At 41.8% G+C, this 18416-nt stretch overlaps 2 protein-coding genes across 12 annotated transcripts in view; both read left to right on the forward strand.

The window, feature by feature from the left end:
- kif1b (kinesin family member 1B) overlaps positions 1-9008 on the forward strand; it is a 66394-nt gene extending 57386 nt beyond the window's left edge. For all 11 annotated transcript variants that reach the window (XM_080899205.1, XM_080899212.1, XM_080899209.1 and 8 more), the window contains 13 exons: positions 79-163; positions 593-698; positions 3180-3294; positions 3393-3526; positions 3627-3688; positions 3783-3928; positions 4108-4368; positions 4461-4532; positions 4628-4749; positions 4843-4995; positions 5216-5408; positions 5567-5685; positions 5795-9008. In XM_080899205.1, coding sequence (XP_080755331.1) covers positions 79-163; positions 593-698; positions 3180-3294; positions 3393-3526; positions 3627-3688; positions 3783-3928; positions 4108-4368; positions 4461-4532; positions 4628-4749; positions 4843-4995; positions 5216-5408; positions 5567-5685; positions 5795-5837 — 1611 coding nt within the window. In that variant the 3' untranslated portion in view covers positions 5838-9008. The remainder of the gene's footprint in view (positions 1-78; positions 164-592; positions 699-3179; positions 3295-3392; positions 3527-3626; positions 3689-3782; positions 3929-4107; positions 4369-4460; positions 4533-4627; positions 4750-4842; positions 4996-5215; positions 5409-5566; positions 5686-5794) is intronic.
- Positions 9009-11845: 2837 nt separating this feature from the next.
- On the forward strand, positions 11846-17171 carry pgd (phosphogluconate dehydrogenase). Its single transcript, XM_080899403.1, has 13 exons — positions 11846-12001; positions 12409-12484; positions 12573-12752; positions 12846-12911; positions 12994-13112; positions 13198-13267; positions 13358-13492; positions 13607-13796; positions 14783-14913; positions 15089-15222; positions 15746-15845; positions 16342-16464; positions 16658-17171. The coding sequence occupies exons 1-13, from the start codon at positions 11994-11996 to the stop codon at positions 16775-16777; spliced, it is 1452 nt and encodes a 483-aa protein (XP_080755529.1). The 5' UTR covers positions 11846-11993; the 3' UTR covers positions 16778-17171.
- Positions 17172-18416: the final 1245 nt, after the last annotated feature.

Below are 18416 nucleotides of genomic sequence, written 5' to 3' on the forward strand. Positions count from 1 at the left end.
TGAATATCTTCTTTTAAAGCGTAATGTTGCTCTAGCTGTGCTCACTGTGATCTTGAGCTCCTGTTATGTTTGCTGCAGGGGATCCAGCGGAGGATCACAGTGACCCTCATCCATGAGAAGGGCAGCGAGCTCCATTGGAAAGATGTTCGTGAGCTGGTTGTAGGTGAGCAGCCTACCTTTAGGGTCTAGTCGTGCTATACCTCTCTGTAGAAAACAAGAGAGAAAGACAGGACAGAGCATCATTAAAGGGATTTGACTTTGTGAGATCACACTGAAAACACACCACTCGGTTCTGTCTGAGACATTTTCAGTCTGGAAAGATGAATCTGTCGGGCTTTAGGCTGCTTCTCACTTTAAGCAGTTCATGCTGTAGCTGTAGCTGATGGACCAAATAATTACATTTCATATTTTAGACATTCAGCTGCTGACTCTGAAGCCAACAGGGCTCTTGAGTGTGGATGATTGTGTTGGTACTGGATGCTGTGATAAAACAGCTGTTAGTGGACAAACTGCCTGCTGGCTGAGCTTCTCTATTGAGAGCTATTCCAACACAAGAAGGTCTTATAACTGTTGTGTGGATCTGCCTCACCAGGTCGTATCAGGAACAAGGCTGAAGTGGATGATAGCGCAGCCGATGCTGTCCTGTCCCTTAACATAATTTCTGCCAAGAACATCAAGTCATCCCACAACAACAACAGGTAGGTGAAACTCCCACACTGAGTCAGTTTGAGTGAGAACACACTAGTCACAACATTTGAAGGTGTAAAATGTTTCCATTCACAGATCTTTGAAGCTTTCTTGTTGCCTTCTTGCTTGTATTCTCTTCAGTTATTATCATGAAACACATTTATTTTTCTTTAAAAAAGCCAATGTGTTACATTGTTACACTGTGTTCTTTTGTCATGATTGAGTTCCTGCCATGTAAAAAAATCATTTGTTGACACTCTGTAGTAACTGTAGTAACCTTATCAGTTAAAATCTATGCATGTGTCCATGTCTGTATATTCTCTGAAGCCACATTGGAGTCATTGCACGACCTTTTCCATTTTCGCTGCTGTTACTTTGCTTCATTGTCTCTGTTGCCTGACTCTTTGTGCTTCTCTCTCTCTCTTTTTTTTTCTTTCTGTGCGCTCTCTTTCTTCCTCCTGCCGCGGCTGGACTCATGATTGTGCTCAGGCTTTCTATTGATAAGGATATTGATAGGTACCAGCGACCAGAGAACATAAGGCTCCTTCACTGAAAGACCTTTATGCTTCTCATTAGTCCCATAGACTCGTAGAAATAAGCTCTCCACAGTTTGTGTGTGCTTGTGTGTTGCATAAGATCTGTCTTCATTCATGCCTGTTGATATTAAGCCTCCTAAGCTCCAAACCGGTAAAAGCAGTCTTTGGAGGCAACACCGTTTTTTAGTACTTTTCTGTATTTGTTTGTGATTGTGTGACACTGAACCACGGTGCTATGTATATCCTCTGTAACACTCAGACGTTTCCAGATCAATGTTTTCCCCCTCAGCTGTTTCTCACTATAGAGTCTTACCTCAGTAACAATGAGGCACCAGCAGAGCATATCTGGCTCTCAGTCTGTGTCTGATAGTGCCCCCTGCTGTCAATAACAGGAACAGTGTAGCCTTGTATAGAGCTCATAGTGATGGTCTTAAGATTGCTGCTGCAAGGCAGTAATTTGTATCCACTTGTGCTGTATGTTCTGAGCATATGCAGTTATGTGAGCTCTCAGGTTTTATGTATCAGGACATAATTTAAAAACAATCAGGTCCTTAGTAGGTCTTAATATGAGGTAAACCTCACATGAACAACAATACATAACACATTATACCACGTCATTATTTATTTAACAAACACTGAGCCTAAATTCAGATGTGGTGAGTACATCCAAGCCTACTTTCATAATTATTTAACAGGGTCAGTATTAGCCAGGTGCTAATTAAATGCACTAGATCATCAGTAACCACGACTGTCAGTTTGCTGGCGAATTCAGGAGAGTGGTGACATACTGAGGAGGAGAGAAGCAATTGTTGTTACCCATGAATCTGGGAAGGCTTTGAAGTAGATCATTTTACAGCAAGGAAGATTATTCACAAGTTTAAAAAAAAATCAAAGACTGTTTCCAATCATCCCAGGAGTGGACGTCCCAAAAAATTCACCACAGATATTTGAGGCTCTACAGGCCACAGTTAGCATGCTTAATGTTGGAGTTCATGGCAGTGCAATTAGAAAAAAGCTCAACAAATATGTTTGGAAAGGCTTCCAGGAGAAACCCTTTTCTCTCTAAATACAACATGGCAGCATGGGTTCAGTTTGCAGAGTTGAAAACCTAAGCCCTAATGCACAGCTTCAAGATTGGTGAAAACCAAACACAGCATATCAGCACAAACACCTCGTACCAGTGGTTTTGCACGGGTGATGATTATTTGGGCAAAGTGTCCAGGTCACTGAGTGAGCCATGAAGTATTCTAGAGTCAAATGAGATCATCGTTGGGTCAGTGACTCCAGAGCGCAGCAGCAAAGCTACAACAGAGTGGTGCTGCAGTGGCTCAAAGTCCAGACTTCAATATGATTGACGTGCTGTGGCGGGACGTTAAGAAAGCTGTGCATTAATACATTTCTGCAAACTTCAATGAACCGAAGCAATATTGTAAAGACAAGTGGGTCAGAAATACCTCCACACTGCTGTGAGACACTAATAAAAAATGATTACCTCAACTTTTTGCTGTTAAATTTGGTTCCATCAGCTGCTGAATTACAGGATGTACTTAGTTATAGTCATTTGTGCATTTTGGCATGGTTTTAAATAAATAATGATGTGGTGTAATAATCTAGATCTAGAACCTTAGACTGCTTTTCACGTGTCTGTAAATGAATTTCTTTCTTATCATTGTCCCGATTGGTGTCGGCTGACACTTGACACTCTGTGGCTCCTGATTTGTCTGTTGTCAAGGTCTCACCTCAGTGCGATTCCTCACGTTTTGTCATGATTAAAGGATGAATGTGAACACCGCTTCAGTCACTGTGTTCACTTCCTGATATGTCAGAACTGTGCTCACGTTTTTTTTAACAACATGACACACTGCTGTACACAGAGACCCTGTAGTGTTAGCATCAAGTAGGACTTCATAAAAAATAATGCTGTCAAGCTAACTTTTCCTCTGTCTGTCTTTTCAGGACTTTCTATCGCTTTGAGGCAGTGTGGGACAGCTCCCTGCACAACTCCCTCCTGCTCAACCGCGTCACTCCCTATGGAGAGAAGATCTACATGACCTTATCTGCGTATCTGGAGGTCAGCCGCTGCTCCAGTGTGTTGCACCTGTTTGTACGTGTTTTTAAGTCTCTTGATGTCATCGTGTCTAACACACACCCTTTATCTCCTCTCTACAGCTGGACCATTGCATCCAGCCTGCCATTATCACCAAAGACATCTGCATGGTCTTTTACTCCCGAGACGCCAAGATTTCCCCACCCCGTTCTCTCAAGAATCTCTTTGGCACTGGATACTCCAAAACTCCTGACTGGTAAATCTGGGCTGCTGTACTGTGGCCATCTCTGTTTCACAATCAAAGATATCTGCCCTGTTACAAAGTTTCCTTGTTCATAACTTCTGCTTCATTATAGCAACCGAGTGACTGGGATCTACGAGCTGAGCTTGTGTAAGATGTCTGACACTGGAAGCCCAGGTGAGCGGACATGAAACATGTTTAAAGAACGGCAGCTGTTTTATCATAATTCTGCGGAGAGCTTCATCCTAATGAGGGCTCATGTCCTGAGCAGGGATGCAGAGGAGGAGGAGGAAGGTCCTAGACACATCAGTGGCTTACGTGCGTGGAGAGGAGAACCTGGCCGGCTGGAGGCCCAGAGGAGATAGCCTCATCCTAGAGCACCAGTGGGAGCTAGAGAAGATGGAGCAGCTGCAGGAGGTGGGGCCTTAAAAGATTCATAAAGAAATAAATCTGTTTAATATCGTAGAGGGAAAAAAGACTTTTCAACTCAAAGACCAAAGTGCTATTCTAAAACGTTTTTTCTTCGAGTACACACTTTACATGACTAACCCTCCCCTCTTATCCCCACCTCACATTCGCCCCCATCTTTCATCCAGGTGGAAAAGACCCGTCACCTTCTGGCGCTGAGAGAGAAGCTGGGAGAGGCGGCTCCCGTAGGAACAGCTCCCACCACCAAGTTCCTGAGCGAGTCTCCGTCCCCCAGCATGAGCTCCGGCACCCTGTCCACGTCCACCTCCATCTCCTCTCAGATCTCCAGCACCACCTTTGAAAGCGCCATCACGCCGAGCGAGAGCAGCGGCTACGATTCCGCCGACATCGAGAGCCTGGTGGATCGTGAGAAGGAGCTGGCCACCAAGGTGAGAAAAACGTCGGCTTAGTGGGCGTTCTTGTTGCTGCCTTCTTCCTTCTCTGCTCGGAGCTGATCGGTCTTGTTCCTGTTGTGTTGTAGTGCCTGCGCCTTCTGACACACACCTTCAATAGTGAATACAACCAACTGGTGAACAGCATCAGTGACTGCAAGGTGAGAAATAAGAAGTAAAAAAAACTGCCTTTTTGTGTCACATCATTGAGTTGATATATTAACGTCTACCTCATCCTGCTGTTGTTTCACTTCAGCTTTCTGACATCTCACCTATCGGACGTGATCCATCCGTGACGAGCTTCAGCAGTGCCACCCTCACCCCTTCCTCTACCTGCCCCTCTCTGTCGGACTCCCGCTGTGGCTCCATGGACCAGAAGTAAACATATTTTTAGGAACATTGACCTCGATCTGCAAACGGTTATTGACAGGTCATCTATTTGATTCTAACTTGGTGTGATTTGTGTTAAAGGACCCCTGAGAACAGCTCACGTGCCTCCAGTCCCTCCTGCTCAGACTATGAAAACTTCCCGATGGTTCCCACTCTGGAGACCTCCTACCTTGCGCGGGCTGCAAAGAACGAGTTCCTCAACTTGGTGCCTGATATTGAAGAAATGCGACCAGGGTGAGTAATGCCATGTTAACCCAAATACTGTCACTATGACATGTGTCTCACAGACCAAATGTAAGTCGATACTCGTGTTCTCTAATTCAAGCAGAAATGATGTGGATCGATTCCTGAGCCTGGATGATTTCAGCTGGAAAACAAACCAACTCTGCTTCTTCCTCAGAAAACAAGCGCTCTCTTAAAAAATAAATAAATGAATAAAATCTCTTCTTTTCAGATCTGTTGTGTCCAAGAAGGGTTTTCTAAGCTTCATGGAGCCTCGCTCTAACTCATGGGTGAAGCATTTTGTGGTTGTTCGCCGGCCCTACGTCTTCATCTACAACAGCGACAAGGACCCCGTGGAGCGAGGCGTCCTCAACCTCTCCACAGCACAGGTGGAATACAGCGAAGACCAGCAGGCCATGCTTAAGGTAAGGCTGGATGTAACACGCTTTTCTTTAATGAGAATTTATTCAAATTATTTTGGTGCACGTTGTTCAGTTTTGGACACGTGGATTGCTGAAATGGCAAATTCACTGGGATTTATCATTTGAATGAACATGAGTATAATGTGATGTCTTCTTTTCAGACGCCCAACACATTTGCAGTGTGCACAAAACATCGAGGCATCCTCCTGCAGGCCAACAACGAGAAAGACATGAACGACTGGCTGTACGCTTTTAATCCTCTGCTAGCAGGAACGATAAGGTACACACACACAGACACACACACTCCTCTCACACCACAGTCAAACGTGCAGCTTCTGCACCCTTCAAAAACATTTCCTCCTCCTCACAACGGAAAACTCTCCCCGCAGATCTAAGCTGGCGAGGCGGCGCAGCGGCCTGACGAAGAACTGAGCGGGCGGAGCGGGAAAACCACCGCTTCCATCCTTTCTGAAAAGCCTTTGAAAATACCAAGTGTTAAAACTTATTAATCATTGTGATTCTTGACGGTTTTCTCTTGTAAGTAGACTTGTGGCTTAAGTCTCTTTTCATGCGACTAAAACGTTTAAGTTCCACAGAACTTTTGCCTCCCCGCCTCCCTCCAGCAACCCCGCTGCCAACTTAGCTTTCCTCCTCTCTATTCCCTCCCCTCAGCTTTTTGTGTTTTTGTTTCGATGACAATGTTTGGGTCTAATTTTGTTCCGCTTCGTTGTCATTCCCAAACTCCCCTAACTAAGTAGCATGTTGTAGTAGTCTACTTGTGTGTGCACGACTCTTTAGAAACTTTCCGTTTGCCAATCATCTGTACAAAAAAATGTCTCTATCAGTGTTATTTGTCTCCTGAAATGAGTTTCATTCTATTTTGGGGTTTTTTTGTTGTTGGTTTTTTATTAAATTAAAAATGCTTGCATGATACCTGCAGCAGTCCTCAGGAGAAGACCAGGTTTGCTCAGTTTAAAACAAAAAACAAAAATTAACCAAATCAGCCAGCTTACATTTGAAACCATGAAGGAAAAATCTACAGATCTCTCCAAGTGACGTGTTAGTTTACGCTCTGCTATCTAAACTATAGCTGCTAATAGATTTATAGGGTATTTTTCTTCTCTCAGTGAGATTTGCATCAGGCTGAACCGTCTCTGAAACAAAAACTCAAAGTGGGAATGAAATTTGACAGGAGGGCCACGCCCGATTTCCTCTGTCATCCACGTCATACTTAGATCCTCCTCAATCTGTGTACATACGCCGCCTCTAAACCCCCGATAGTGCCAGTGTCAGTTAGTGAGTCAGTAAAATACTCATGCATTTGTGTTAACATAAAAACTGCAGACTAACTAGAGACAAACAAGCGAGGATCGCTTCATAACTCAGCAGTTTAAAAAAACAAAAAAACAATGACCGATTGTTCCTGCAGGAGTAGATTCGGGCCCCTTTTTGCTTTTTCATCCCAAGGAATAAAAACAGGGTTACAAGGAGAGGAGGAGGACTAGGAGGATGAAAACGAACTAGAGGGAGAACTTGATTTGTACATGCGGTCTGTTCTGGGATCAGTGTGGTAGTTAACCCTCATTTAACACATTCCTCTCTGCTCCTCTAGCTCGCTCTATCTCACTGAGAATCAGAAAGCCTTGACATTTACTGCTATTAACTTTACACTCTTGTTATAAAGATGCAAAGAAAACACGGTGGAAAGTTTAGGACGAGGTAAGGAAAAAGAATGAAGGTGCAATGTTTCTTTAGTTTTTTTGCTTTGACGCCAGTGGTTAGCCAGCAAAGCTGCTTTTAAATGGCCCGCAGGACAGATTACGATGTAGTCCCATGACTCCCCTCGCTGTCACACCAGCGTCGGCTGAAATCTCTGAAGTGAAGTACTCGTGTTCAGCAGCACCACAGGGAACCATGTGTTCATTTTTCTATTCTTATTCTTGAATCAAAACCTCATCTAACTCTCATTGTGTTCATATTTTTATTTTATTTTAACATTGTTATTTTTTTTTCTTACGCTTTTAATCATTCCACAATGAAGGTTTTTATGAAATGTAACGGAGAGCATTTATTTCTTAATTTCTTTTAACCTTATTTTGCACATTAACACATATCTATAGCAAGGACAGAGACACAGCCACATATGTTGAGTCCAGGATTGTATTTGATCATCAGGAACAAATGATAAGAGCACATATCAGGAGTACACTGGATAGCTGTTTCTCAAAGGGTTTAATAGAAGGAAAGAAGTTAAAGGGACTACATATTCAAAGGTCTTATTTCTGATACTACCCTATGAAAATATTTGCTCTGTGTGCCGTGCTGCAGCTGCTACATTCGGCTCCGGATTCACTTTTTGGCACCTACGCCTCTCGAGATGTGTTAATGCAGACAGGCATAAAAAAACTCTGGTCAACCAACCAGCAGTCTGCCTGCTGTGTCGTATGAAATGCGTGGAAGGAGAGGAACCAACTGTCTGTTACATATAGATAAAAAAATGAAGCGCTGACGTGACCTCGGGTCAGCCAGCCTGACGGTCAGAGAAACAGAAACGTGCTGGATTGTGGATCTCTGAGCTGCACATCAAAGATGCACCTATGCACAGATCAAGTCTCGAAAGTGCAATGTACCTCATATACATGTTGATGCGAAGCGCTGCCAGAGCAAACGTTTTCACTTCATTTGCAGAGGTGTTTTTATTTTGGATTGTGTATTTATTGTTTGCAATGTATATATATTAGTTTGCAGCTCTTTGCACATATTAATAAAAGGTTCAACTAACTGATCAAATAAAGTCTGTGCGGTTTAGTTGTTCCACTCATATTAAACCAAATGATGGTGTGGCGGCCTGTTCTAGTGTGAACTGGGAGAGGGTTTGAATGTAAGAGAGAGGGGGAAAGGAAAAGGAGACCTAAAATGTAACCCCTGCACCTCGACTGAGGAGGTGAGTTACATTAGTGCTTCCTGTTTATTAGAAAGCGGTTTGAGTGAATTAGAAGTCTGTTGGGTTTTTTGGGGTTTTTTTTGAGGATATCTACTCATTAGTCATACTAGGCATCCATCTGAACTCTATCAAAATAAAGGTGTATTTTAACTCATTTTTATTTTTTCTAATATCAGGGATATAGGACTATACAAAGTAGCTTGTGACATCTAAAACGACAGCACACTTATTGTGTCTTTCTTCACCTCATCACTTTTTTCTGTGTGTGTGTGTTTGTTTTTCCGTTGATGCCTTTCAAACAAAACTAGCCATGATATTTCCCACCTTCCCCCTCTGACAATTAATATCAGTTGACCCCGCTCCCTTTCAGATTTGTTCACCAAAAGAAAAGGAAAAAACAAAACAAAAACATCATTAATGCTGTACATTATTTGTCAGACCGGTTTCATTTTCATACTTACTTTGTAAATATCTGTGTTGTATGGAGCTTGAACTAAAATGTAAATATGTTTACTGTATTTGTAATAATTATAATCCATTCGCTGTATAGCATAGATGTGTCATGCAGATATCCTAATTCTGTGTATGGTAATCTTGCACCATTGAACTGTTAGTGAATGAGGCAACAATAAAAGTGCAAAACGTGCATTAGCAGATGAAGTGGCGCCTGCTTATTTCCTGCTTTATGTGAGCTTCTGCTGTAGTTTATGTGCTTTAGTCCCAAGAAACCACCCTTTTACTGTGGCGCACAATAAGATCTTCTGATGTTTGGTGTCATCTTCCTGTGATCTCCTGTGAACAGGTGGATTAATTCACTTCAAGTTTATGTATGTAGCACCAAATCACAGCAGTTGCTGAACACTGTAAGGTAAAGACTCTAGAATGATAACAACATTTGAAGCTCCTATCCTTTTATCCCACATACCCAAAAGTTAGTTAGATGATAAATAGCCCTGTGTTTGTTTACTTGATTTGTATAATGCAAAGTGGTGATAATGCCCAGGAAGTTGTTACTTCATTATGTCATTTTTTTTCTTTTAAAGTACGTCCTCATAAGTTGTTGTTGTTTTTTTTGTTTTTTTTTTAATGCCATAAAGCAAGTCATTGTTTACAAAAAATTGTACATTTTATTGGGCAGAATGAGGTAAACAGTGAAGAAAAGTATGAGATAACGGAGCATAGGATCTCCGGAGACTATGGCAACTAGAATTATTGTATACATGTTTGTGTATTAAGGACTGACACAGACAAAGAATTAATCATACAATGAAGCAATGTCATTTTTGTTTATTTATAAACAGGATAAAACCATTCAAGTATTGAGTCATGAATAAAACAGCAACCTCTGGTCTGCTAATTGGGAAACAGAGGATGGCAGTGTATTTTTCAGTGCTAGTTGTCCAAATTGAGTGAGATGACTTTACATTTGAATAGATTTGATTACAAGTTATAATATTTAGTTTTAATTGAATGCAGTTCAATTTGATTTACATTAAGCCAATTCACAACATATAAACTTGCAATATATGGTAAGATAAAGGTTGTGCAATAATACAGAGAAAGCCCCGACAATCAAATGATCCCCTATGGCGAAGCACTTGGCAACAGTGGGAAGGAAGAACTCCATTTTCGGCAGAACCAGGCTCAGGGAGGGGCGACCGTCTGCCTCGACTGGTTGGGGGTGGGGTAAGAAAATGAAACGAAACTCACGTCATTGCCCTGTAAGTAAAAACAAATAGGAGCCAGAACCATCATCCCAGAAGCTGCCCTGGCTTACAGCCATGGAGACCCTCTCCCAACACGGCTGCACCCAGTGAACAACAGTGAGACACTACTGACAAATGCAGGCAGTGGTATACATCTACCCTGCTGTCAATCACACACGTTGTCTCCTACTGTCGCCGTTCCTGCTGTCGGGACTGGGTCGCCACATCACGCTGACCGGTCAGTCTCCGCTGCGTGATCGTGGGGGTGTGACCCTTCTTTTCGGCTTGGCCTTCCTGCCTTCCTCTTCCCATCTGGGGCCTCTCTGCTTCCACTGCTCAGCTTGCTTCCGTTTCATAAGTCCTATAAACGGCTGATAGGACACCTCTGGACACACCCATGCCTCAGCAAGTGATCACAATCAGCTAATTTCTCCCATGCCCAGCAAATCCACAGTGGATTAAAACAATGTAAAATAACACACTAAAAACATGTGACACAAACAGCATAAAATCATGCAAATAAAAACTACACTTACAAATAAACACTAAAATCTGAATAAAACCAATATAAAAAATAAATACACATTTCTACTGTGTGAAACTTACATGCATCACCAACTGAACCTTTATGTTAACGTTTAACGCTCCAACTGAACCTCATTTAATTTTGCTTAGCAAAGTACTTTTCAACTCTAATAATTAGTAAGAGTATATTTCTTATCATCTTATTATCTTATCTTATCTTCGTTCACAGCACAGGAACACCCACTGACACACTCCGCACACTGGTCCTCAGTTTTTCAGATGCCATTTATTTCCATTATACAGAAGAAAAGACAAACATTTCAAACAAAGACAGCCAAGAACATCTTTCCTGTGCCAGAATGTGTGAAATAAAACTTAACATGAAAAGAATCAATGTCTACTCCATCCATATCCTCTGTCTGTAATGCATTGAGCTAGTTAGCAACAGGAAAATTGACTGAAATTATTAGATTGTGCTGTTGCATAATCTACTAAAAATATATAGGCAATTCTTCTTCTAGAAAACTTGCTGGGCGTGTAATCATTTCAGTATATATACTGAAATCAGAAAATTTAGATGTTGTGATAAGAAGGACATTTGCTAATGATTCTTTTAAAAAACAGCTGAAGACATTTTTATTTAGAAAAGCATTTACTTAATTTCCTCTTATGTTGTTTTTATTGTTTTACATTACTGTTACATTGTTTTATATTTCCATTAAGCACTTTGCGATTTTTATCTGTGAAAAGCGCTATATAAATAAATTTTACTTACTTACTTACTAAACAGCTAAAAAAAATGGGCTTATCTTCTGCATTTGTGATTAAAAGATGAAATACACAATGTACTTGTTCAGATTTTCACCAGAGAAAAAGAAAACGGGATTCATTGACTTATAGATATATAGACATATAGTCTATTGTGGCGCAAGCGCAGCTCTCAGGTCTGACGCATTTGACCGCTGCCAATAGAAACGAGGTGTCCAACTGGGAGACTGACAAGGCAAAATCATCAAGTTAAAATGTTGTTCTTAAACTTACTAGTCAAAACAAGTTTGACTGTCTCGATACTTAAAGAGGAAAATCCATTTCTGAAACAGGTCCCTCATCAAGCAGACGTATGGCGTGCACTGAAGCTTCGTGAGTGACTTCCGGGGAAGCCAACAGGAAAAGCCATAGCTCTGCTCAGAATTCTAGACCAATCAAATTTAGCCTCGGACGTGGCTTGTTTGCAGAAAGCTCTTCGATTGGTTCTTGCTCTACGTGGGCGTACCTAAGAGTCTCAGTCAAGTTTAGATGAGAACGAGGAAGTGGAAAACGAGCAAGGAGGAAATCTGAAGGAAAGGACTGGTGTGCGAGCTCGACTGTCATTTTAATACAGTTACTTTACAGTTACTTTGCCCACAGAACACAATGGCTGAGTAAGTCCTTCACTTGTTTCTTCTTCTGTTGTGTCTTTTTTGTACAAAGTCGGGGCAATAGAAAGGTTATACCTACTAGTTGAGGTTCTTTTGTTTTTCTCCTTTGCTGAGAGTAATCTTCTTTAGTAGTTAATGCTAACGGTGCTGTTATCTGACCGGGGTCAGCTTTAGAGTTTGGTAGAAATATGTGTGGTCTGTGCAGCACTGAATTGGGTGATGGTCGCTATGGACTCTGGGAAATTAAAGGGATCTTCGGAGTGAGGACTCTGAAGCCCATGTTTTAATTTACTTGAAATAAAAATACACTGGATGACTTGCGGGATAGTAGACAGAAGGCTGTTTTGATAATTACCCTGAAGCCAGACTATCCGATCTTCTCACCTGTGATGTGATTCTTATTTCCTCAGAGCAGACATTGCACTAATTGGTTTGGCCGTCATGGGCCAGAACCTCATCATGAACATGAATGACCACGGCTTTGTGGTAAGTTGATGCCTCCTGTGTGTGTTGCTGCTACTCCCTGCATAACCTGTTCCACTTTTCTTTCACTCATTCAATATCTTTCCAACAGGTCTGCGCTTACAACCGTACTGTGTCCAAGGTGCATGACTTCCTGCAGAACGAGGCTAAGGGCTCCAAGGTGATTGGAGCAGAATCTCTGGAAGACATGGTGACCAAGCTCAAGAAGCCCAGGAGGATCATCCTGCTGGTCAAGGCTGGACAGGCTGTGGATGACTTCATTGACAAGCTTGTGAGCAGTCAGTCCTGAACTAGGCTAAAGTTTAGAAACTGCATCCAACCTGCATACATTTATTGGGTTTGTACTAAATCTGTTAATTCTCAGGTTCCTCTTCTTGAGGCTGGGGACATCATCATTGATGGTGGCAACTCTGAATACAGAGACACGACAGTAAGTCATAAACATTCACTGTGGAGCAAAACCTCTTTATTCCAGAGGATATCACCATAGCTCATGCACTTCTATCCTATAGCGGCGTTGCAAGAGTCTGAAAGAGAAGGGCCTGCTGTTTGTTGGCAGTGGAGTGAGTGGTGGAGAGGAGGGTGCACGCTATGGACCCTCACTCATGCCTGGTGGGCATAAAGAGGCCTGGTAAGTCATCAGCTTCATTTCATGTGTGTTAAAAATCAGTGAACATTTATCTATTTCAGAGTGTAACTTAATGTTTATTTTATAGGCCATACATAAAGGACATCTTCCAGAGCATCGCTGCCAAAGTTGGAACAGGAGAGCCTTGTTGTGACTGGGTGAGTGATGTATATTTAATGTTTATTAAATATATATTTGTTGTTATTATTATGCCAAATCATCTAACAAATATTGTGTGGCTTGAGCAGGTTGGCGATGAGGGTGCGGGTCATTTTGTGAAAATGGTCCATAACGGCATTGAGTATGGAGATATGCAGCTGATCTGTGAGGCCTATCACCTGATGAAGGATGTCTTGGGTATGGACCATGATGAGATGGCACAGGTGCGCTTGTTGTACTTCTATGACACCACTTTCACATTTGTCTGGCAGTATTAATTATGTAAAATATAAAGACAATATGTGTTTTTTGATTTTTTTGTTTTGTTTTTTTTTAAGGCTTTTGACAGCTGGAACAAGACTGAGCTGGACTCCTTCCTGATTGAGATCACAGCTAACATCCTTAAATACAAAGACTCCGACGGTAAACATCTGCTGCCCAAAATCCGCGACAGTGCTGGACAGAAAGGCACAGGGAAGTGGACGGCCATTTCAGCCCTCGAGTACGGGACACCTGTCACACTGATCGGTAAGAGGAAGAAAGGAGGCTTAAAGCAATGAACTACTCATAAAGGCTAGTGTCATGTACCAATACTGCAAAAGCCACTTATCAAATTACCCTTTAATGATCAGATTTCTTGGGCTTATACTTTGGATCTGTCAGCTGGCAAACACAGCATGGGCTGTGAGCTTCTTTTAGAGAATGTGATCAATATGTTGTTGCCTGTAAGAAGCTTGAAGGCTATTCTGATGGCCTGTGCATGTCAGGTGACATAAGGGGGATTTGGCTTTGGTCTTTGCTGTGACTGTATCATAGTCTGTTTCATAAACAGACCTAAACAAGAAGCAAGCTTTGTATGATTAACTTTAAAAGCATGCAGGGTAAACTATATGGAAAATGTACCCACAAGTGAGATTTTTTTTAAATTGCTGTGTTTGCTTGTTCCCTGTCTGTGTTGGATACCCTGCTGTGATATAGAGGGATGGGTGCAGAATAAAAGGCTTCATTGTGTGAGAACTAAGCCCATCAGGGCGAAGCAGTATGCACAGGAGGCGCTCTCACCCAGCAGGGATCACATTCCTCACTAGGACAGTTTTTACGTTATAGAGCAGTGCAGGTTTTAGCAAGTCATGCTGACCCAACAGGTTTTTTTTTTTTCCTACTGTCCTCAGTTAGTGGCAAGGAAATGATCCTCTCTAATCTGGGAAACCTTGAGTTTTGTCTGCCGTAGCTTTGGCACGCCTGCTTTACCAAACACTATTGCAAACACTGCTGAGTCATGCTGTCGCTCGAGCGTTGGCTGATAGCACAGCGACCCTGTGCTATCAGCTTGGAAATTCTATGTAATGCTTTGTCATTTTTTGAGATCTCGGGAAACCTAAATTACTATTTAAAAAAGAGAAAAAAAAAGCTGGGCAGTTAGTTTATGTGACACTCAAAGCGGTGTGTGTAGTATATGCACTAATGCTGTCCCTCTTCTTTCCTCTCCCTTCTTTCATCCTCTTGTCTCCCAGGGGAGGCTGTCTTTGCCAGATGTCTGTCTTCTCTAAAGGATGAGAGAGTGGAGGCCAGCCGCAGCCTGTCAGGGCCACAGGGGGTCAAATTCAGCGGCAACAAGGCTACCTTCCTAGAAGACATCAGAAAGGTAAAACCCACAGTAAATGCATTTACTCTAAATGGGCCAGTTTAGGGCAGCATGCCACAGAGAGGCCAAAGTAAAAATGTTTGCGCACCCTTTGAGACTAACAGGTATCAGAAGTGATGAATAGAGATTTTAAACACTGAAAGTAATATGAATTGTTATGTTTTCATTTGTCCAGGCCCTGTATGCGTCCAAGATCATTTCCTACGCGCAGGGATTCATGCTGCTGCGCCAGGCAGCCAACGAGTTTGGCTGGACGCTCAACTATGGTGCGATCGCCCTGATGTGGAGAGGAGGCTGCATCATTCGAAGGTACTTTTGCCCTCATGTGTCCACACAGCATAAGTTTGCCTCACTTCCATGTTGTGCAAAAGTTTCAACACTGTTGTCCAAACAGTGGGGGCGAGAGCCCTTGTTAAGAAAGCCCAACAAAAACAGAAGTTTTTGTTGCTTAAGATTTAAAAACATTTGAGTTGAGCTGCAGTTTCTTTAAGTGCAAGGAAAACCTTTTGCAGTGCCAAAAGGTTTTAAAATTGCCTTTTTGTCAATGCGTTGTGTTGTAATGTTGAAGTGAGAAAAGAGAGGAACAAAAGGACTCTTCCCATAAAATCATATAGAGAGACAAGAATGAGGAAATTGTGATTGTGACACTGGTTTACTTTGTGTAACCTGGCACAGTTGTTGTGTAATCGCACATTTAACACTCATAATTTGCAGTGTACAGTCACCAGCCAGCTAATGGGGATGAAGTTCTCAAAGGGCATTGAACTTTGTTTAAATGGAGTTTTTATTACAGTATGTCTGGAGAACATTAACACTGCTTTTCCTCTTCCAGTGTCTTCTTGGGTAAAATCAAAGAGGCTTTCGACAGGAACGCTGAGCTGCAGAACTTGCTGCTGGACACTTTCTTCAGTAACGCTGTGCAAGACTGCCAGGTATGAGGAAGGAGGAAGTGGTCAAGCAATAACCTGCAATCACCACATTGACAAAGGCACAAAAAAACAAGTTATTTCCTCTTTTTTTTTTTTAAATAAATATAGAAAAGGAGTGAAGCAACAGTACGACTTGTCTTGTAGTCACCAGCCCTCTGGTCGATTTGTGATATAGTGGTCTGGGTTCCATTTACATTAAACTGATGAACTAATTCAAAGTGTGTGAAGATGATCAGAATTGAATCCATCCCAATAGACCCAAGTACACAATACATTTTTTTTTCTTCTCCCCCTCCAACTTTACAGGTTTTTCCTTTGCAAGTTTTGCAGTCATAGTGAGTCCTGCAGAATTTGAGCTGATGAAAAATGCTGCAGTGATTGTTTTGGTTACCAAAAGCCTTGAGATGACCTCTAATTTATGACCAGGTTCACAGTGATTTAATTTGGTCCTGTAAACAAACTTAATTATGTCTTCATTCTGTTTACTCTCCTGCTGTAGGAGTCATGGCGCAGAGCAGTCAGCACTGGAGTCCAACATGGCATCCCCATGCCCTGTTTCACTACCGCTCTGTCCTTCTATGATGGCTACAGACATGACAAGCTGCCCGCCAACCTTCTCCAGGTAACACAATTCTAGAAACGGTTACGCCTCCACTATAGGAGGTGTATCACAATAAAAGATCCCTTGTAGCTCAAGTCTTGTGCTGGAATCTAGATGCTATAAAATCCTTTTTTCATATCGTGAATCTTTTGGTTAAAATATTTTAAGGATTTGCAGATTTTAAAAAGGTAACTGTATCTGGCTTTGTTTTTAGGCTCAGAGGGACTACTTTGGAGCCCACACATATGAGCTACTCTCAAACCCCGGTCATTTCATCCACACCAACTGGACAGGTCATGGTGGAAATGTCTCCTCTTCATCCTACAATGCTTAAGGGAGATCTTCACGACACCCAAAAACAAACACGATGGAAGACCGAGGACGAGGGGACGTTATCAACAAGTGAAGATTTCAAACATTCCATCTTTCAACTTTCCACCATCTAGGACCCAGAATCTACTTAAACCAACTTTTTACTTCTCACAGAGACTTGTTGCGGTTATATTTATCAAGAGGTGGAACAATAGATTATGTGCACTGTAGACACCTCCTGTGTATTTTGATGTAGTCAGAGGGGATGTGTGACTCAATCTTGATATTACACAGGCCGCCAGGATACTGTTCCACAGTCATGTTGGGCACGGGGTCCACGGTGTTAACACTGGATTAAGGTGAACCCTTGCACTATGCTGTGTTAGGCTAAATAAAGATTTTCAATCCCTCTATAATTAGCTTGAATGGTCCTTAACTGTCTGGATGCTGTAAACAGGATTGAAGTGTGTGTGATACTAAATAAGGCAACAAGTTCCAGAGGACCGTGATATATAATCGTGACCTGCATTTTAAAGGCAAAGACATTCTGATCTACATAACCATTTAACACTGATGAAGACATAATTTATAAAACAACTTTATTTTAAAAATAACAAGTAGCTCCACACGTCTGATACGGTGGAGTTTTACACCACATGAGAACTCCTGACGCAACCCTAAAGGGGATGTGTCTCCGGTGGGAATTGAACCAGCAATATTTTGCTTGCCAAGTGAATGCACTGCCAATTCCAGATGGTAAGAATAATTAAAATCTGTAGCTACACGTACCGATCTGTATCAAAAGAATATCAAAAATATTAACAGGTCACCACAGTGAAATGACAAATAAACCATTTCATGTGTTGTCTTTTCAGAGGTTGTCCAGCAGGTGGCCCTAAGACCCTGACACATTTCTTTACACATGCACAAACTCATGTTAACACTACTAAACCCTTCACTGTTTTAGTGGACACCAACGTGGAGACTTATTCAATGATACTGCAGCATACAGTACAATAAACTGTGAGACAACACAATGTTAGGTATGCTCTACAATTTAAATAACATGGGAAAAACTGACTTCAAATTCAGCAGGTCACTATAAAAATTACAGCACAAGTTCAAAGACTCATTTAAAACTCAGCATCACAAGTTTCCCTAAGGTGACATTACTGTAACTGATTTAAAGTATTAAGATGCTGTAGTGTCCGGCCTCTATATACTCATACATTACTATAATACGGTGAACACAACACCATCATTAAACCCTATCCTGGGTCTAGACTGTTTAGGATTGGCTTTGTAACCTTAGAAACAATTCTTAGATAAATAAACCGCTGTTTATTGGGTAAACTGCTCATCAATGCAAATAGTTAATCAGCCAGTCAGATAGCAGCAAATCAATGCATGCAGGCTTGTAGATGTGGTTAAGACAACCTATTGAAATTCAAACCAAACATCAGAATGGGGAAGAAAGGTGATTTAAGCGACTTTAAACGTGGCAGGGTTGTTGGTGCCAGACAGGATGGTGTGAGTATTGCCAAAACTGCTGATACAAGTAGATTTTCCTGCACAATCATCTCTAGGGTTTACAGAAAATGGTCTGGAAAAAGAAAGTAGCAAGTGAGCAGCAGTTCTCTGTTGATATCAGAGGTCAGAGG

Source organism: Rhamphochromis sp. 'chilingali' (genome assembly GCF_963969265.1).
Source record: "Rhamphochromis sp. 'chilingali' genome assembly, chromosome: 12".
Taxonomy (NCBI): Eukaryota; Metazoa; Chordata; class Actinopteri; order Cichliformes; family Cichlidae; genus Rhamphochromis; species Rhamphochromis sp. 'chilingali'.